Source organism: Psammomys obesus, unplaced genomic scaffold (genome assembly GCF_907164565.1).
Source record: "Psammomys obesus unplaced genomic scaffold, mPsaObe1.curated_primary_1811, whole genome shotgun sequence".
Taxonomy (NCBI): domain Eukaryota; kingdom Metazoa; phylum Chordata; class Mammalia; order Rodentia; family Muridae; genus Psammomys; species Psammomys obesus.
In genome coordinates this window covers 7,360,774-7,382,035 of record NW_026585691.1, presented here as the reverse complement: position 1 = coordinate 7,382,035, position 21,262 = coordinate 7,360,774, and the positions used below count along the sequence as shown (strand labels likewise).

General features: G+C 45.7%; 1 protein-coding gene across 1 annotated transcript in view; it reads right to left on the bottom strand.

Annotated features, from left to right (window-relative positions):
* Positions 1–21,262, bottom strand: part of Myo1e (myosin IE) — a 184,148-nt gene that overhangs the window by 43,207 nt on the left and 119,679 nt on the right. The window contains exons 10-16 of the mRNA XM_055598039.1: positions 14,626–14,822; positions 9,901–9,981; positions 8,864–8,950; positions 6,530–6,616; positions 5,611–5,778; positions 4,670–4,755; positions 1,198–1,279 (exon numbers count right to left, since the gene is read on the bottom strand). Coding sequence (XP_055454014.1) covers positions 1,198–1,279; positions 4,670–4,755; positions 5,611–5,778; positions 6,530–6,616; positions 8,864–8,950; positions 9,901–9,981; positions 14,626–14,822 — 788 coding nt within the window. The remainder of the gene's footprint in view (positions 1–1,197; positions 1,280–4,669; positions 4,756–5,610; positions 5,779–6,529; positions 6,617–8,863; positions 8,951–9,900; positions 9,982–14,625; positions 14,823–21,262) is intronic.

Here is a 21,262-nt window from a genome sequence, read left to right as displayed (position 1 = left end):
CCCAGGGAAGGTTATTGGGCACCAGGAAGGCAGGCTTCGTTCATGAAACAGTCGGACATGCAAGAGCAGAGGGCAGTAACCATGGTAACAACCATGGTGTCTGTGGTGCTGGTGCCGATCAGGAAGGCACAGACTGAATCAGGAAGGCACAGTCTAGGGCAAGGAATAAGCATGTGCAAAAACAAACAAACAAACAAACAAAAAACCAAAAACCGATAACTTAGACCAGGCAACTGAAATGTGAAATATTAATCATTTATCTCTTTGATTATACAACTAGAGACATATTTAGCTGGTACAATTTATGTACATATGTATTTAAACACTTTTTCTTTTCTTTTCTTTTCTTTTTTTTTTTAAGATAGGGTCATATATCCCAGCCTTACCTTGAATTTACTATATAGCCAAGAGATGACCCTGAACTGCTGATGATCCCGTCTCTACCTGTCCAGGGCTGGGATTATAGACATGCACCACCACGCCCAGTTTTATGGATTGAATAAGGATAGAACCCAGGATCTGAGCACTCCAGACAAACCCTCTACCAACTAAATCATGACCAGCCCCAGCCCTAAAAAGTTCTTTGAATGGGTATTATCTTTAGCAAGTTCATCAAGTAGTCAAAGTTACAGGATAAAGTGTTCTTGATTCAAACTCCTCACCACCCACAGCACTTTTGATTTGCTAACATCCTTTGGACAGATGTATTTGCACTTCACAGCAAGGAGGAGACTAAAAGGCCCAGGGAGGAGGGATGTGTCAGTCGCACCTAAGGGTGAACTGGGGTTTCTGGCATGCTTCATACTTGGCATGCCTTGAGGGCCTGGCCTGGAAACATATCATCAATGTCCAGAACTTGACTCTGAACCACAAAATCCTGATAGTTTAACATAAACCCCCCAGGTTCACTTTAATGCCATTTCCTCTTTAAAAGAACTGATTATTACGTGCTGGCCATTAAGCCATGAGGTACTTAATATCCGTCTGGGGGATCAGTACAGCCAAGTCAAATTCAGCTACATCCTGCGACTTTTTTTTTTTTTTCTTTTCTTTTCTTCAAGTAGCCTAACTTCTGGGCATTTCTGTGACCATACTCCTTATGACCAACCTGACCTTCTGGCCCTGGGTCACAGTTCCTGACTGTTAGAGAACTCCAGCTCTTATAGGGATCTGAAAACTTCCCAGAATAGAACCAACCTTTATTTTGCTTCCTGCGGTCGTTGGGCGCCCTTTTTTGTCGGCTTGCAGGTTTTCAGGAAATAAAGACTTTATAAAAGGCCTGGAAAGGGAGAAAGAGGATGGATCAGCAATCTCTCAGTTCTGTGGGGGCTGGATGTGCTGTCCAGAAGCATCTAACACCGGCCACAGAAATGCCATGTGACTTATGGTACAAGCCCGCAGGATGTAACGTGGGCAAATGAACACCAGACAGAAGACAGAGAAGAAAAGAATTGTAAGATGCAATGCTTCAGGACCCCAACCCAGGAAATAAGTTTGGGACACCCCAGCACCTGGAACTGAAGGCTGGAGGACAGGACACTGCAGAGTGGGATGGAAGACAGGGTGGGTTTGTGAAGCCAAGCTAGCTAGGTTAGAGCCCTGAGTGTGTGAGATGGGGCATCGAAGTTTGCGTGCTCTGCTTCCGAGCACCCATTTCTAAGTCTGATCATCACTGATTGTTACACCTGGGCAATTCTTTGATGGGGCTTAAAGAAGAGTGTCCTACACATCTTAGGGTCTTTGTTTTTGTTTTTTTGTTTTTTTTTTTGCTTTGAGGCATGGTTTACATATTCTAGGCTGATCTCAAACTTCCCATGTCGCCCAGGATGACCCTGAATCCCTGATTCTCCTGTCTCCATTCCAATCCAAGTGCTGGGATTAGTCATCTGCCCCATGCCAGGTACTATGAGATACTAGGGAACAAACCCAAGGATTGTGTCTGCTAAGCACGCCCGAACCATATCCTCAGTCCCACACTGCAGGATATTTAGCAGCATGAATGGCCTCTGCTTGCTAGTGGCCAGTATGCAATACTGTCCCACAGCCCCTTGACAGAGTGTGACCAGTTCTAAGTGCAGCAGGTCACAAGTTGCTGAGACTTTGTTTGCGGAATATATTCCCTCAGTAACTCAAACCAAGCACCCGACTAGCACACAGGTCGAGGACATGTCTAGTTATGTTAATGTCCCTGTGTCTGAACCAGAGCATAAAAATCTTATAACTGACTCAGTGAATGAAGTGGCCCACATAATATAACAAACCAAACTCCCTCCTCTCTGAGTGACTCTTCGGTGTTTAGAAATTTCCAGGAAGTTTCCCTATCTGTCTACTTCTAACCTGACCAGACATATCCATAGATTTTTTTTTTTTTTTTTTACAGCAATCATATTATCAAACAGTATGCTGAATCTAGACGACAGGAGTTTATGTGGGCCCATCAATCACTCTTGAACTTGGCAGGAGTTTTAATAATTAAAAACCATCTCTGAAAGTGAGTCTTTACCTGGCTGCCAAGAAACCCTGCAAGCCAGAACTCATGGCCTCCCTGACCTTCTCAGAGGAGAGCGTTATGCATTTTGAATAGAAAGAAATCTGACATTTCAAAAGTGGGTATGAAGAAGTTTGGGCAAAGGACAGTGGTGGGGTGCCAGCATGGAGGAGGGGAGGGTGGGGGTGGAGCACCTCCCATGGGACAGAATGATCATAGAGCGCCAGTATGGGGAGAATGGTGGTGGAGCAGAAGCAAGGGGGAGCGTGAGAGGAGGCTTTGCAGGTAGACTTTAAACGAAGCAAGAACAGCTCTTCACCGGGGCTAGGAAAGGAAGGCCTGTCTTGCTTTCATTGCAGTTAGGATTTTATTGGAAAGTTGCTGCAATTGTTGCTGGTCCTTAAAGTACTTATCCCTGGCTGGGGATGCAGTTCAGTCAGTAGACTGCTTGCCTAGCATGTAGGAAATCCTGGAGCCAATCCCAGCATCACATACAGAAATGTATAATCCCAGCACTTGGGAGGTGAAGGCAGGAGGCCAGCCTGGGAGACACTACCTCAAAAATAAATAAACAACAATGAATGTTTGCATGCATCCTGCTACAGAGGCTCCTCCCAGGGTTGGCTTTCTGTTTCTTTTCTTTCTTAAGAAACTATTTTCTATCCACCTTTTCATTTTGCTCAAGTGTCTTGTAGACTAGCTTGTGACCCCTCAGTGGCTGAGCAATACAGACCAGTCCTCAGTGGTCCATAGGGGACTGCTGGACAGGCACAGACAGCACCTGTACACCATCAGACTAGTGACTTGGGAGCTGGCAATGTCCGTTCAACCTGCCATTCCTCCCTGGTCAAATCCTTTTCAGCAAGCACCTTCTCCATCTCCTGGGGTCTCTGTAGAAGCAGAGCTTAGGTGTGACCTTCCACAGGTGTTCACGGGAGATGGAGCTATACATGCTCAGACTTTTCCAGGTCAGTCTCTACATCAGACCCACTGGGTGAGCTCCCTGTTGTTGCACAGGATGGCAATGTTCCCATAGTGCAGAGTAGAATCTGTTACACAGAGCGATGGCAGACAGGTTGACATAAGATGCCAGGTGGTGGTCGGCTTCTGCTGTTTCTTTTCCTTCTCCTCCTCCTCCTTCGCCTCCTCGAGACAGGGTTTGAGATAGGTATTTTTGTGTGTGTGTGTGTGTGTAGCTCTGGCTGTCCTGGAACTTGATCTGTAGACCAGGCTGGCCTTGCACTCACAGAGATCTGCCTGCCTCTGCCTTCCAAGTGTTGGGATTAAAATGTGTACCACCCTGCCTGCCCCTCTCCAGGTTCTTGATGCAGATGCTGTCACTGTTCCTACTATAGATGTGCTCTACCATCTGGAGGTCAAGGGAGGTGCCACTCAAGGAACGTGAAGATGCCCTTCTTCATCTGCTTCAAGGGATCCAGACACTGTGTGAGATTTTCCCTTTATATTACAATAGGAATCAAGAACAGAGCCACAGGGATCCCTCCCTGGACAGCAGTGGAAAAGTTCCTTCTAGATTTCTAGATGTCTCAGTCTCCAATTGCTTCAGCCATTTAGGCTAATTCAGGTCTTACAAAGCCATTAGCCACCTTCAAAAACGGAGTGACCATGGAAAATCCTTTGGTTTTTGTCCCAAGGGCAAAGTAGAGAGCTAGATTTTCTACTCTTGATGGTCAGAAATAGCTATTCTAGGCCAGTGTCAATATGCTGTTTCTCCCTCCTAACAGTATCGAAGATGATGGAGCCAGGCACACAGATGGCTGTTGGGAGGAGGAAACATTGGGGACCAAAGGAGGAGACAAATACTGGAAGGAGAGACGCTCTTTTGAGAAAAGCCAAGAGTCAAATTATAAGCCAGACTCAGTAGTTCTAAAGGAGCCAGACGCTAATCACTCTGGTTTGTAGGTTGAAACAATATCATCACTGGTTTGTGATGACGCGGGGCTGGAGAAGTTGAGAGCACTGGCTGCTCTTCTAGAGGATCTGGGTTCAATTCCTAGCACCCACATGATGGCTTACAACGATCTGTAACTCTAGTTCTGAGGCTCTCTTCTGGCCTCTCTGAGTACTAGGCACACACATGGCACACAGACATACATGCAGGAAAAATATCCATACACATTTAAAAAAAAATCCAAAGCTGTACGGATAAAGGGCACTTACAGCTCACTGCTCTGCATGAGTTCAATCAGGTCCATGAAAAGCACATCCCGGTTCCTTTCACAGAAGCCATCCATGTCATAGGAAACCTGGCCAAGAATGAAAGGAAATCAAAGTTTATCCTATGTAGTTCTCCGGCTAAAAATATCCTTAAGTGGGTATGGCTATCCGCATCAGAAGATGGACATTTTTAGCCGTAGCCTTTGAGGTTTCACACTTCGTACTGTCTCACAAAGGCTATCAGACCATGACCTACAAATGGTCATGAAGCATGGACAATGAAGACCTTCCTCCCCTGATGATCTGTGAGGGGACTGCTGTCTGCGGATCCCCAAGCATGTCTGGGCAATATGTTAAAGTTTTAGCTAAGAGAAGAACAAGGGAGCCCTTGTGCTCACTCAAGTACATCAACTGAGACTTGGCAGTTGTTCTTAGAATGACACCAGAGCTGGGCCCATCTGCCCTAAAACCCACACCCAGGGATCTTGGTTGACAATGACCAGCTAGGAGGAAAGAGTATATTTGTGAATTTTTGTAGGACCAGGAAACATCCAAGAGCCATGACCCCAAATTCTATGGTTGGGTACCCTGTAGGTACCTGATTGCCCAAACCCTTTTTAAGGGAAAACTGTAAAGTGTGCACTTTCTCCTGCTTCATAGTCCCAGTGCCCATGGGAAAGTGAAGGAATGTAAATTTGTGATTGCAGCTGTCAAGACGAGAATCTATTGCTTCAGTGTTTGTGAGATACACCAGGGAGATTCACACTTTAAAAATAAGCAGCCCTGTAGGCGGTACTTTATGTCTTCAAATTCTTTAAAAGTCCTATTTGTTGGATGAACAAACCACATGGATGTCTATTGGTTCATGGGAAAGCAAATCCCACCCCTAAAGGCTCAAAAGGAGGCTCAATGCTGTCCTGCTGAACCTTGGTCTCGGGCCTCACCTTCCCAGCATAGTGGTGGATAATGAAGCCTTGGTTCCAGCTGTTGAAGTGCTCGTGGCTCCCGATCTGCATCTGGAGCTTCTGGAGCAGGGTCTGGTCGGCGCCCTCACCCACAGCATGCATGGTGGCACACACGTCATCCAGGATGCTCATAATTCCAGGAGGGTTCTAGTGGGGCCAGGAAGGCAAGGCTCTGGTCACTGAGCCATCCAAATACACAACAGCAATAGGGACACTTATGAGTGCTCTATCTGCATGCCAGAAGAGGGCATCAGATCCCAGGATAGATGGTCTGGGCCACATCTGGTTGCTGGGATTTGAACTCAGGACCTCTGAAAGAGCAGACAGTGCTCTTAACTGCTGAGCCATCTCTCCAGCCCATGGGGTCACTTCTTAAGCCACGCTGCTCCAAGACCCAGATGCCATCTCGGTCATCAGTCGTTCCTCCAGGAAAAATGCACTTAACATTCCCAAAGGAGGTTTTATCATTCAGACCTAAAGATGGAGGAAACTCCATTTCCAAGAAGCTAGGTAGCTCCTTAGAGCGCTTTACTTTTATTTTTGGTGTGTATGTATTGTATACATGTTCCTGCTATGTGGGTGCATGACAGGACTGGAAGACGTGGCCCTCTTTATGAATGCTCGTTTGCTTTGTCATACAGCCAAGAGCTATCTTCTAGAATTCAGGAACAAACATTTGCAACTTGTACACATTCTTATGTGTAATAAAATTCTTATGTGGCAATAAAAGCCTACTATTTTATTTTCACACGACACATACGCACATTACCAATGTTACTGCTAAAATTCTGTGCAAGAGTCATTTCCTTATCAGTTGTAAAGCAATGACACGGGGCACAGAGAATGAAAGTTCACTGAAGGGTAGACCAGTAAAAGGGGACCGCAGGCTAGTACTTACGACTTTGCTCTCTATGAGGTCACACACGATTTTATTATTGAAATATTCAATGGGCGTCCATCTAATTCCCTCCTGAACATATTCTTCCTGGATAACAGAAATTAAAAGCTTGCATAAACCACGATGAAAGTGAAAACTTGAATCCCTTTCACATACACTAAGAGGTTGATAGGAAAGAAACATCTCATAACTTAATGGTTTTCATGTTTTGCTTGAGACATTAAAATTGATATCATATAATTGTTTGAGACAGTGTCTCATGTGTCGCAGGCTGGTCTTGAAATCATTATGTATCCAAGAATGACCTTAAACTCCTGATCCTTCTGAATCCATGTGTTTGTTTGAATGACAATGGCCCCCATAGACTCATTTATTTGAATACTCAGTTGGTGGAACTGTTTGGGAAGGATTAGGAGGTGTGGCTTTGTTGGAAGAGGTGTGTCACTGGAGTTGGGCTTTGAGGTTTCAAAAGACTCTTTCAGTTTCCAGTGTGCTCTCCTCCTTCTGATTGTGGCTTGAGATGTGAGCTCTCAGCTGTTCATGCTGCCATTCTTTCACTCTGCCATCATGGACTCTAAACCTCTGGAGCCATAAGCCCAATTAAACACTTTCTTTTATAAGTTGCTTTGGCCATGGTGTTTTATCACAGCAAGAGGAGGAGGAGGAGGAGAAGGAGGAGGAGGAGGAGGAGGAGCAGGAGGAAGAGGAGGAGGAGGAGGAGGAGGAGGAGGAGGAGGAGATCTTTCTAGGACTTTGCATGTGACAGGCAGCTTGGAGACTCTACTTCCATACTTCCTGTTCATTCAGCTCTTCTATTAGTGGTTTCAGTCGATCTCCACATGGGAATCTCCAAGTAGATGTACAGTGAGCCTCTCACACATACCACACGCACCACAGTCTTAACCCTTCTAAGTTTAGCTTTCAATAATCAATAACAACCTTGCCATTGTCCAGTTCTTCAAGATACAAAGCCAGGTCTGGAGAGATGGCGCAGAGGTTAAAAACACCAGATGCTCTTGCAGAGGATCCAGGTTCAGGTCTAAGCTCTCATATGATAGCTCGCAAATACCTGCAACTCTAGTTCTTGAAGATCCAATGCCCTCTTCTGGCCTCCATGATTACCCAGAATGCCCGTGGTGCACAGACATACATGCAGGCAACACATCCATACACATAAAATAAAAATTTAAAAGGGGATACAAGGCTAGGAATCATTCTGGATGACTCTTAGCTATTTCAAACAAATCCTATACACTAGACTCAACAGGGTACATGTACTGGATCTTACTCTACAGCTACTGTTGTTTCCTGAGTTCCTCCATCACAGACTTCTCTTGTAGCCAGGTTGGTCTTGAACTTATTAAGCCTCATAAAGTACCTTTACAAGCCAGAACCTGCCCACTTCCTTCCATCTTAGTCGTTATCACCCCAGACAATCTTCGGTGGTGGCGAGCTAACATTCCAGTACCTAAATGGTCCCTAGACAGCATTTGATATGTGTAGCATGTGCACCCAGAACCTCAGGATTCCAGCTTTAGAAATAAGGTCTTTGTAGATAATTAGTTAAGGATCTCACGACTAAGTCACTCTGGACATAGGGCAAGCCCTGAACTCAAAGGCTAGTGTCTCAGTGAGAAAAAGGAGAAGGAGGCTAGAGCATGGAGCAACAGAAGGTAAGGTAGGAAGGAGAGTTTAACCAGCACAGGCACAGAAGGCCAAGAGCCAGCAGGATTCAGCAGAGAAAGAATCCTAGGATTTTGGGAGTTTCCCTTAGGCTTCTGGAGGAGCTGCAAGGCTGGATTTTAGACTCTTGTCACCTGATGATAAGAGAAGAAATTTCTGCTACCTCAAACCCCCGGTTTTGATTTATGATGGTGACTCTGGAAATCTGAAATAACATGACACCAGGAATCTCAGAGAACCTACAATGCACTTTTAGAATAAAGCGTAAGCAAGCCATAACTCAAGAACTCAAATGCCAACGTTGCTAAAAGTATGTATGCTTTAAGAGGAAGATTGGGGGTGTTTCCCTGACAATGGAGGTCAGGGCGAGGGCTCCCATTTCACCTTGGTCAATGGGACAGAGAGTTGTAGAAACAACTCACTCTCAGTCCAGCCTCCTAGCTTCACTTGCTGACAGAGAAAGAAACACAGAGCAGATGGCATTTGCATTTCAAAGACTAAAATACTGCAAAGGCATATGGCTTTCCTGCTGATTTTGGTGGGTACATTTCCTAATACAAGACAGAAACCCAAATCGATCATCAAAAGAGAAATCTATATTTTTGAAGCAAATCAGACAGAGAACAGGATGAAGGATGAGGGACTGCTTACCTGTTCTGCCTTTAGCGTCAGCTCAATAAAAATCTGCTGTAATTTTTCATTAACAAAATTGATGCAGAACTGTTCAAAGCCATTTTTCTGGGGGGGAAAAAAAAGAAGGTCCTTTCCTGTAATCATTTCACAAAATCATTTAAAAAGTCACTTACTTCTTGGTGATGTACTGAAATGTCGGTGAAAGCTGTTTCAGAAACCCTGGCTACGTCAATAGAGGAAGCTTGGTTTATATTTAGGAGAAACTAATTTGGTAAAGGTACATGGAGAACTCACAAAGGCAAAGATGAGCTGGAGCCTGCTGCATCTTCGTTGCCTAGAATTATTTCTTGTAGGCCAGAGGAAACATCACCTTCCCTTCCAAGCTCTGATGGTTCAACCTGGCCTTACCTGGAATCAATGGTTTTCCTTCCTTCCTTCCTTTCTTCCTTCTTTCCTTTCTCCCACCCACCATCCCTACCCCCCTTCCCTCCTTGCTTCCTTCCTATTTATCACTTTTATTTATGTAGTATGTGTGTGGGTGCCACACATCCCCACAGAGGACAGAAGAGGGCATCAGAGCCCCTGGAGCTGGAGTCACAGTGGTTGTAAACTGACTGATGTAAACATAAGGAGCCGACCCCAGGTCCTCTAGAAGAGCAGCAAAGGCTTTTAACCTCTGAGCCATCTCTTCAGCTCCCTCTCTTTCTCTCTTTCTGTTTGTATTTCTTAGGTTCTCACCTCCCTCCTCTTCTTTATTTTTCCTGTGTGTGTGTATTCTTGAGTGTGTATGCAGGACCCCTCACTGTGAATGCCGAGATGAGAGAGGATATGGGGGCCATCACTCCTTGCCTTATTCCCCTAAGACAAAGTCTCCTACTAAACCTAGGGGGTGAGGCTGGTGGGCAGCAAACCCCAGTGAGCCTTTGTCTCTCTCCACAGCATTGGGATTACAAGTATACACCACCATTTTATCTGAACTCAAGCCCTCATGCCTGCATGGCAAGTACTCACACCCACTGAGCCATCCCCGGCCCCTCCCTCCGCTGCTTCCTTACCTGAAATATTTCAAAGCCATAGATGTCCAGGACACCGATGTTGTACTCCTCGTGGTCCTTCTCCATGGCTTTATTGATGGACTAGGAGGAAACAGATGAGCGCAGATAACCCCTTTCATTCTTACTGGTCAGACATAGGGGAAGGTCAGGGAGCACTGCACAGCAACCACCCTGACCCCTGGAGACAGGACAGCTTCAAGACAGGGGTGTTACGCTTTAAAAAGGTCTCAGGAGGCCTGGCAGTGGCAGCACATGCCTTTAATCCCAGCACTTGGAAGGCAGAGGCAGGCTGAACTCTGAGTTCGATGACAGCCTGGTCTACAGAGCAAGTTCCATGACAGGCGGCGCTACACAGAGAAACCCTGAATAAAACAAACAAACAAACAAACAAACAAACCAAACAAACTAATACAAAGGGTCTCAGTATGATCCGAACAACAACTTTAGCATGTGTGTGGTATATGGGGGTGGGGGATAAGAGGAGGCAGAGGCAGGGCGTGTGTTTGTACAGCGATGGCAGAGCTGGTACTCTTTAAGAAGTCCAGAGGCCTGGAAGAAGCTGTCATCTCGGGTGATGCAAGTGAGATCATGCCCTGAACAAGGGATGCTCCACTCTTGCCAAACCTGCACTTGCCAGTCACATGTCCCCAAGTCAGCAGCTGCTTAACCCTAACAGAACACAACATATCGCTGATGCCGAAGATAAAGTGGTCCCAGTTCCCAGAAGCCCATGCATGCAAAAAGTGAACAATCTACATAACATAAATTATTACGTGTGTGTGTGTGTGTGTGTGTGTGTGTGTAGGGGCATGTGGAGGTCAGCTGTCTTGTCAGGTGTCCTCTTCCATTGCTCTCTGCTTTAGTTTTTGCAGGTTTCTCAGTGAGCCTGCAGCTCAGTGTTTCACCTACAGTGGCTAGCCAGCAAGCTCCTGGGATCTGCCTGTCTCTGCTTCCCAATCCTGGGGTTATGGGCATGAGCAGCCATGCCTGGCTTTTGTGGGGATAGCAGAGATTTGAACTCAGGTCTTCTTGCTTTCCTTCTTGTTTACCAAGGGCTCTTACCCACTGAGCCATCTCCTCAGCCCCTGCACCTTAGTTTTTGAGACCGAATTTCTCACTGGATGTCTGGCCAGCAAGCCCTAGCTAGCATCCTCCTGTCCCCGGCTCCCTGGCACTGGGATGACAGGGATGAAGTACTAAGCCTGGCTTCTTACATGGGCACCGAACTCAGGTCTTCATGACTCTTCAGCATGAATTTTACCAGCTGGATCTTTTCCCAGCTACAAAAGCAATAGCTTATTTCAAAATATTTTTAATGTTTATTTCCTTTATAGGTTTTTGGCGCTGTGTATGTGACTGTGCATGTGTGTGCCATAGCACATACATGTGCTATGGCATGCGTGTGGAGGAAAGAGGGTCAGTTGTGGGAACTGGTTCTCCACGTGGGTCCTGGGATGGGTGGAAAGGACCTTTACTGGATGAGCCATCTTGCTAGCCCTTGCAATTATTTTTAGCTCAAGAGGGGAGCAGCGTTCCAATGGGGCCGAGTTCTGCTTAGCACGGCTCTCACAGCGGTGGTCAGACCACCATGCCCCCCACTTCCCAGACGGAGGCCCGAGATCATACAGGACAAGAGACAAGGCTCAGGTTCAAACCGAAGCCATACAATGCCCGAGTCTGTGCTCTAGGCCGCATGATCCAATGGAAGAGACTCACACCCAGCAGGGCAGGTGCAGCATGCGGCGGGGACGCAGAGAACAAAGGGAAACAAAACAAAAAAACATTCCCGGAGTTGGTGAATGCTGTGTTTTGGTGGACATGGGGCGTTTCCTGGGCAAAGAAAATGACGGCCTCTTATGAGCTAGTGAGTAAAGACATACAGCACGGCATACAAAAATACGGATATACAGCATATATACATACATATACACATATATGCAGGAAGCATGCACACATACTACATATACACATACATACAGCTCATTATACATATATACATATGGCATACACATACATATGCATACATGCATACAGCACACATACATATAGCATACATACATATATCATACACACATATATGCATACATACATATGGCACAGCACACATACATACATACATACAGCATGCATACATACATACATACATACAGTAGAGCCTAGTTAATATCAGGTCAAATTCATGTCAGTTACATGGCAATCACCACAGTGCCGCATACCCTGAACTGACACACAGCTGCGGGCCCCAGGCCCCCTTCTGCATAGTCTCTTGCCCCCAGCCTTGTTCATATATCAGCATCGCCGCCTGAGATCCCTTTTAGTAAATGGGGGTCTGGATAACACCTGGCGCTGAACTTCCCAAACAGTCGAGGCCTTCCAACAATCACAAGCAGCGTGGGAAGCAGGGTCCTATCCTGTCCAGCTCCCCAGCCCTGCCCGAGATTTGTGGGTAGAGGGGCTACATTTGGGCACAGACTCCTGGGATCCAGTGGCTGCTGTTCCTGGCTAGGATATGCTTTGGGTTTCCTGTTTGAACACAGAGAAGCAAAAAAGCAGAACAGCCAGGAATCTAAGTCTCTCTAGCATAGCCAACAGGAGCCAGAAGAGCTCTGGCCATTTTCTTTTTCTTTCTTTCTTTCTATCTATCTATCTATCTATCTATCTATCTATCTATCTATCTATCTATCTATCTATCTACTTATCTATCTATCTATCTATCTATCTATCTATCTATCTATCTGTTTATTTATTTATAGGCAGGGTTTCTCTGGCCATTTTCTTTCTATTTATTGATTGATTGATTGATTGATTGATTGATTGATTGATTGATTGACAGGGTTTCTCTGTATAGCCTTGTCTGTCCTAGACCAGGCTGGCCTCAAGCTCATAAAGATCCACCTGCCTCTGCTTCCCCATGTGGTGGAATTACAGGCGTATGCCACCATGCCTGGCTCTAGCCAGTTTCTTAAACTCTCTGTGCCTTGTTCTGTTCATCATGTAAACCAACATAATATCTGAACTTCAGGATTGTTGGAGAAATTAAATGATGACCCTTTCCTCCGAAACACTGAAGTAGTATGTGAAAGAGAGTGAAAACTAGCGCCTGTTAGTCTAACATTAACGGTGGCCCTGGTTAGCCCAGATTTGCACTCTTGGCTTTCCCTACAGAATATAAATTATACCTCTCTACACTAGAGGCAGGGCCAGTAAGGGGGCTCAGCGGGCAAAGGTGCTTGCTGCCAAGCCTGATGACCTGAGTTCAATCCCTGTGTACCACATAATGGAAGGCGAGAACCAATTCCTGCAAGCTATCTCCTAACCTCCTGTCACACACACACACACACACACACACACACACACACACACACACACACCTAAAAATAAAATTTAAAAATTATAGAAGTGTATTCACATATAAACATGTGTATGATTACACTGTGTCCAAAAGTATCAGTTGATTTAAAAGTACATCCAGCGTCAAGCTGGGTTTGTAGCCCAGCTGGTACAATGCTTGCCTAACATGCACAAAGCCCCGGGTTCATATCCCAGCACTGCATAAAGTAGCCATGCTAGTACGTGACTATAGCAACACCCAGGAGGTAGAAGCAGGAAGATCAAAAGTCCTCCTCAAGCAGGGTGATGGTGGTGCACGCCATTAATCCCAGCACTCGGGAGTTCGAGGCTAGCCTGCTCTAGTGAGTGAGTTCCAGGACAGCCAAGGCTACACAGAGAAACCCTGCCTCAATAAACAAACAAACAAACAAATAAATAAATAAATAAATAAATAAATAAATAAATAAATAAATAAGTGGGGCATCTTTAGCTATAGATTGAGTTTGTAGCTAGCCTGGAATACATAAGACACTATCACAAAACAAAACAAAAATCCCAATGGAACAAAAAAACCTTCTCTCAATAATATAGAGCTATCTAAAACCTTCAATATTTCCCCCTTTGAAAGGTACAGCCCAGTTCCCATGCCATGTGGACTACTCTTGGTGGCTTGCTCAGAACAGACTGAGTGTGTCAAAGTATTAATAATTAAGTCCAAGATCAGGACATAAAAAAATTATGGCCGTTGTTCACACGTCCTGTCTTAGATCACTGGCACAGGAAAATCAGCTGTGAGAACATCAGGCTGCCTAAGAGGTGCACAAAGCTATGAACAGAGACCTCACCGAACAGCACATAAAGCCTTCTATCCAACACCACGGCCACAGCCCCAGGCCAGCCTGGAGAACTGCCCTCCATCAGTATTGAACTTTAACTGTGTTGGAATCAGAACTGCTGAGCTGATCTTGAATCCCTGCCCCACAGAAACGCAAGGACAGACCTGTGCTTATCACATCATGTTTGGAATGACTTGCTACAAATTATTATTGTTTGGTTATTACCAAACACAACATTCCTGAGCCTTTCCACTCAGAAATCAAGAATGGCCCTGGACCGCAGGCTTCCTCCAGTCCAGTCCTGGCTTTCGCTGAATAGCTCGTGCTACTGTAATGGTTTGAACTACTCCATCTTGCTCTGACTATCTAGGAGTTGGATTCAAGATTCACCAGAAGCAGAAAGAGAGAAAGAGAGGGAGGGAGGGAGGAAGGAATACACAGGGCAGAGGGGACAAGGTAATGATGCAAAGGAATGAGGCCAACATAACAGACTCTTGGTCACTGTATTTCTCATGTCTAAAACTCGAAACTTTGCCCACATCCACGCGTGCTTACTTACATCTACCAAGAAGTCGAAGACACGAGCATGCAGGGCCTTGGCGAGAGCGTCCCTGGTGTAGCAGGCCTGCTCCACGTTGAGGGTCACGTGGATGGACTCCGACTTTCCTCCCCATTTACTATCCATCTGCCGGCTCGTTAGCTTCTCTTTCAACCGGTCTTGGTTTATACCCAGCAGATAGGCAGGAAAAGCCAAAACTGTAGAACAGAAAACACGGTTGTCTTTCAGAATTGTAACCAACATCTCCCAAGCACATGAAAGCCCTTGTGCGGACGTGGGAAGATGACGAGCACCATAGTTAACTTGTTATATATACACCTGGTTGTGTAATGCCAGGTTCACAGGACCCTCAGAGACCACCAGGAGGCGACTCCATGCAATTGCAAGAGAACTTTATTATGAGAGCTAACATTAGTCTACCGGAGATGACGTCCAGCCAGGCGGTGGTGCTGGTGCAGGCCTTTAATCCCAGCACTTGGTAGGCCGAGGCAGGTGGATCTCTGTGAGAAGACTGACCATCAGTGCCATGCACACCCACGTTTGCTGTTCCCGGTTGTTCTTTTATGTAAACCAACCCCTATGGTTACTGAGACTTCCAATCGTTCAAATCAGTGGCTCGAGAATGATGAGGCCGGTCCTTTCCCTGAACCCCCACCACCACTGACACCACACAGAGACACTGAAAATGGACATTTCTCTGTGCTTAAGGCAAAGACACCCACAGGAACTCAATCAACAAACCTTTCTTTAGCTTTGAATGTTTTTCTTCCTTTGGTGCAATGTCTCCTTGGCCTCATGTACAGAGAACTTGTAATACCCGTTATGGACCTACTAAGCCTTGCAATCCCCTACTGATCGAACGCTTACACGGAGAGGGATTACAAAACATAGAGAATAAAGAGGAAAAGATTGTAAATATATATTAAACCTTGAAGACAATCTAGGAACGTTATTAAATAAAAACCCCTCCTGAGAAGCAGAGTGCATCTGAATAGATTATAAAATTCCGCAAGAATTTAGGACAGGAAGCTCTTAATGCCTTTTGGTGTAATCAAGGAAGTGGCTGCACCCAGCCTAGGCAGACAAGGAAGGGTGGGATTTGTACAGATGTGGAGAGAGCAACAGTATGTGCTAATGGGAATGAGCTGGGAGGCAGAGGCATGGCTGGGATGTGGTCTGTGTTGAGCAGATAAGTATCCACTACAGCTGGAAGCTAAGATTAAAAGACTGGGATAGATTTTGATGCATTGGGGGAAGAGTGCCCTGAGATGGGGAGCAGAAGAAAAAGGGCTCAGAAGCAGAGTATGTATGTGTTTATGTGTTTCTATGCGTGTGCACACACGCACAAGTCCAGAGGTCAATGGCACATGTCTTCCTTGGCCACTCTCCACCTTATTTTTCGAGACAAGAACTCTTACTGAACCCGGTGCTCACTGATTTGGCCATGCTGGTTGACCAGCAAACCCTAGGGATCCTCCTGTCTCTGCCTCTCCAGATGTCATATGGGATGACATATCACTAAGTCTGACTTCGGAAGATGGGTTCTGGGGATTGAACTCAGCTCCTCATGCTTGCATGGCGAGTACTTCACCAGCTGCCATTTCCCAGCCCGGAAGGCTTTTAATAGACACGTCCCACGGCACTGGAGGTGGCTTGTGGACAGAGGGGATTATGCCATTGGTAGCACAGTATACTTGTACTGCCTCACAACACATACTGAGGGAATTTGGGGTCTTCAAATAGAAAACCAAAGGCTCTTGAGAGTGTTGTTTCAGGCCACAGGACTTGCCAAGAGATGGGAGTCCCTTGATCTCTAGTCAGAATGTTCATATCTGGATAAAGGATACCATTCTTGGGCATGAAAGTGTGCTCAGATTGCCTCCTAATGCAAATGAAGGATTTTTGTAGATACAAATAAAAACTCTGAACTTGGATAGTTGTGTCTCTCACTTTACTGACAAAAGGAGTGTGTTAAGATCTGGTGGTTGGTGTCACCTTTGTGGCACACACCAATAATCCCAACTCCTCTTAAGGTGGAGGCAGGAGGTTTACAATTCCAGGTCAACCTGGGCTAAACCAAACAAGATCCCCACAGGGTCCTTTAACAGTGGGGAGACATCATCGGCCTTCCCATCAAGACTAGTCTACTTGGATCGCACAAAGAGTGTTGGGATGTAACTGACCGACCCTTCTCAGCACTTAAGTTTTTAAGAGTCAGTCTGCGTCTTTGGGGGGGAAAGCCAGTACCACAGCAAGGCTTTTCTCATGCCCATGAAGGTCTCACAAAGAGCCCGAGGCACTGTTTCCTTTAAATAAAAAACCTATCTCTCAGGCATTGATTTTTTTCCCCCAGTGGTTAACTCCTAGAAGCTAATTCTTCCTCTATACAAAGTAAGGACAGAGGACATCCAAGAATCACACTGGACTTGCACAGTTGTGGGGACCAGGAAAGCATTCGCCAAGTATCAGACATCGAATAAGCCTTTCCAACAGGCATCCAGGAGGGCATGTCCCACTAGATGCCACGGGCCTTCTCATCAACACCTTAGAGATGGGATGGGAGAAGCTGAGGCGCTGAAGTTCTTGCTATGCAAGCGTGGGGACCCCAGGAGAGTTTAGTCCCCAGAACTCACATAGAAAAGCCAGGGGTGGTGGTGCACATCCATAATCCCCTGAGACAAGCAGTTGTCTGGGGTTCTCTGCCCAGCCAGCCTAGCCTAAGTGGGGAGTCCCGGGTCCTAGCGAGAGCCCAACAAATCGATTGGTCCTGAGGAACAACACCTGAGGCTGACCTCTGGCCTCCACATGTGCGCTTGTGCCCATTCACACGCACACACAATTATAGTAGCTGAGCATGGTAGTGCGCACCCGTGGCTCCAGTTACTCAGGATGCTGAGGTGGGGCCCTTCTGGGTCAAATCCATCCTGAGTTTCCTATTAAGATTCCATTAAAAAGAAAAGGATCATATTCACTAGGGCTTTTCTCATCATTCATGGGAACTACACAGTGAGTGGCTTTACACAACCCAATGTGTTTGTTTTGTAAACACGCGATTCCCCCTAAGCCTTAAGCATGACAAAAGCGGGGAAGAGCTGAGCTGTCTGATAAACAGTTCCAGCTGCTATCTTTACGGCCTTAGCTAAGGAAACTAAACAAGGCCGAGATGAGAACCTCTGAGACAAAACAGAAGGGAGTGACCGGACCTGTGTTCTCCTTCCATGTCTCTCCAGTAGAAGAGGGTGGATCTGAGGGCTGCAGGCTCTCCAGAAACAAGGCACGGAGCGTGGCTGAGAGCCAGAGCCACAAGCTTAGCGAGAGAGCTAAGTAGGCTAGAGAGGAAATACAGCACTTGGTTTGGACAAAATCCATGCCATGTTTTTTCAAACACAGGGTTTTACGGCCTCATATTTTCTTCTGCGGCCGCCTTGGTGCTGAAATGATAGTTTTGCTTAGCTTGACTTCCTCCAGGCTGTGAATTTCCATGAGGGTGTGTGAGTGGGGCGGGGGCTAGGGAGGAACTTCAGCACAGAGGCCCACAGGCTTGGGGAAGGAGAGGCAGAGCAAGGATTAATCATAGAAGGTCGGGGTAGGACCAGCGGAGTTCACTCATAGACACCAGGAGGAACGTGGTAGGAGATTATTTCAACACGTGAAGTCAATGAAGGAAGTTTAATGGGCAAAGTGAGATTCAACCTAGGCGTCCCACTTAAATCTGAACTACAAAGAGGACAGAAAAGTCAAAAGGATGTCGCAAAATAAAATTCCTTCTTCATACGGTTAAAGAGGTGTCAGGTTTTCGGATGTAATTCAGTTAGGAGAAAGCTTGCCTCAGCATGCACAAAGCCTGCGTTCCACCCCCAGGCTCCAGGAAACCAGGTGTGGCGGTTTAACGTCAAATAAAATTGATGTTATAAAGGGTTCACTAATATATTTGCTTAGGGGACATGAAGTCACACAAATGGAACTTAGTTAAAGGAGCACTGCCTCCAAAATCCCCTAAAGATAAGCAGTCTGCTAGGGAGGCCAGTTAGAGATAGGGGGTTCTTAGGATGCTAAGGGGCAAATGTTTACTCACCGGGGTTGACCTTCGTTAGGCTCCATTCCCTTGACAAAGGGGACTTTCAACCAGCCATCAGGCCCTGATTCCCATTCCCCAAAGACCTACCACTCAAGGTGGGCGACACAAGGTGACAATCATCATCAAGTTTTGGTCTGCCAGTAAATCCCCTGTGCTCTTATCAGGAAAAACATAATTCTGCCAGGTGGGCAAGATGACCCCGGGTAACAACCATTCGAAATAGAACAACCCTGGTTTTACTTGAAATAATTCTGGCCATATGCAATTTCTTTGCTGGGTAATCTCCTATTTGTCTTAGTGGCCAAACGTGAAGTTTCCTGTCTGTGTTCAAACTGAAGTGTAACCTGGGCTGGACCAGAAAGAAATTTAAGGATGACAGCGTTTGTCCAATGCATAAGCCTAAGGTGTATCTAAGTCAATAAAATCTTTTCTTCAAGGATGACTACTATTTGCACTATTAGCCTTAGTTGGCTAGGCACTAACAAGCCTTCCTTCCTCGAAAATATGTGGAGTGACTGCTCACTGAGAAGGCATATTTTTTTCTCTCACAGCGGTGCATACTTGTAATCTTGCCACTTAGGACATAGACAAAGAAAGAGCAGAGGTTCAATGTCATCTTTGCAACATACCAAGTTTGAGGCAGCTTGGGCTACATGGCAAAGGCCAAGATAAAATAAACATGATTTTATCAGGTTTTGATGATGCTTTCTAACCTATTTATCAGTGGGTGGGATGAAGATGTACTTGAACTCCTCAGTGGTTTCATATTTTTGGTTGTTCAGCCTAGCCTTTAACAGCTGAACCATTTTTGCAGGTCTCCTCAGTGGTTTTAAAGCAGTATTTTTTTCTTCAACAAAAGTTCTTAAGTTAATTTGATATTCAATCAAATTCAAGTAATACTTGTTGACCCAAAATACACAGTTTTATTATGATATGGAAAAGTACACAAGCGTCTCAGTTAAGGTTTCATTGGCTTCTCAGAAACATAAAGGGAGTGCTGTGTCCCCATCAATCCAAGGTCAAATATACGGTTAGCTTGCTTTAGTGGGCCAATTTGAAAGGGATTTTAGCCCTCTCCTTCAATAGCCTGGAAAAGCTGCTATCTTTAATTACAGAAGGCATGGATAGCTTTTATAAAGCTTCTCTCTCTCAATTTTTGAGACAGGGTTTCTCTGTGTAGCTGTGGCTGTTCTGGACTCACTTTTGTAGGCTAGGCTGGCCTCAAACTCACAGAGATCCGCCTACCTCTGCCTCCCAGAGTGCTGGGATCACAAGAATGTACTAGCCACGACATCCAGATCCTATAAAGATTCTCTTGATAAATTTATTTCAGTTATTCTCAGACATGAGAAAGATGGAATGAACCAAGGTTATTCACTCTGCTGATGCCTCCTGAATGCTAGAGTTACAGGGATGCTCCACCATGCTCTGCTTACATGGTGAAGGGGATCAATCCGAAGGCCTTATGAATGTCAGGTACCAGCTGAGCTACATGCCCCAGAAACAATCTTAATGCTTAGTAACAGATGGTGGACAAATAACCCAAAGACTAGCCAAGCAATAGGATATTATGTAGCTATTAAAAAAGAAATGGATACAGAATAATCTCCCAGATGCAATGCTACCTGGAAAAGCAACCATAGAACATAGTGATAGAAACTCTCATTATAGCCTGAAAGGAGAAAGAATATATGTATGGCTAATCTGCAACTCCATCACCTGGGAGTCCTGGTGACCACTGGGGAGGGGAGGCAGCTGTTGGCAAAGGCATCAACAGGCACCCAGTTGACCATGTTACTAGATGGCCAAATGAACATCCCAGAACTGAGAGAAGACATGATGGCTCGGGCTGTGTACTTCTCTGCTAAACTGACTTGGCTCATAGCTCAGCCTTCTCTGACTTCCACTGAACCATCACCGCTCCTCAGGGAATTTCACAAGCAGTTTATGGTTTCACAAGCCTACCACATGTGCCAGGGGAGGCTGCTGACCTCAGAGGCCATCGCTGAGCAGTGGACTTCTTGTTGATTGGAGGACCCAGGGTCAAGCTTACTGGCTCAGGGTCTTGAATTGATACTCAAGTATAAGCAGGCAGGGAGGGTTTTACTTCTCAGAGGGCCAGAGAAATACAGTTTCCTGATAATGCTAGATAGCATTATCATACCAGAACTACTGATGTGATGCAGCTAGGTACTCATGAGCCTTCTGGGCACATTGGCTGCATTTGTTTTCCTGTCAAGGGTGAAGTCCAAGCAGTCTACAAGCAGAGGTATTGTTAGGACACCTTCCTAAGCTTCATGCACACTCTGCATTTTTTTTTTCTGGACCCTCCCTCGTTAAATATAATTTGTCTTTATCAGATAAAGATAGACATCAGACGTTCGCAGAACTTCCCTCTTTTATGAGAAAAGAAAAATGAAAACATAAAAAAGGATCCTTTTTTGGAATGGAAATCTCCCCACTGCACTGTCAGCAATGAGTGGGATACTATTTATTACCAAGCATCTAAATTTATCCCAAAAGAATGCTGAGAAGGAAGAAATGCCTTCCTGGGTGGCT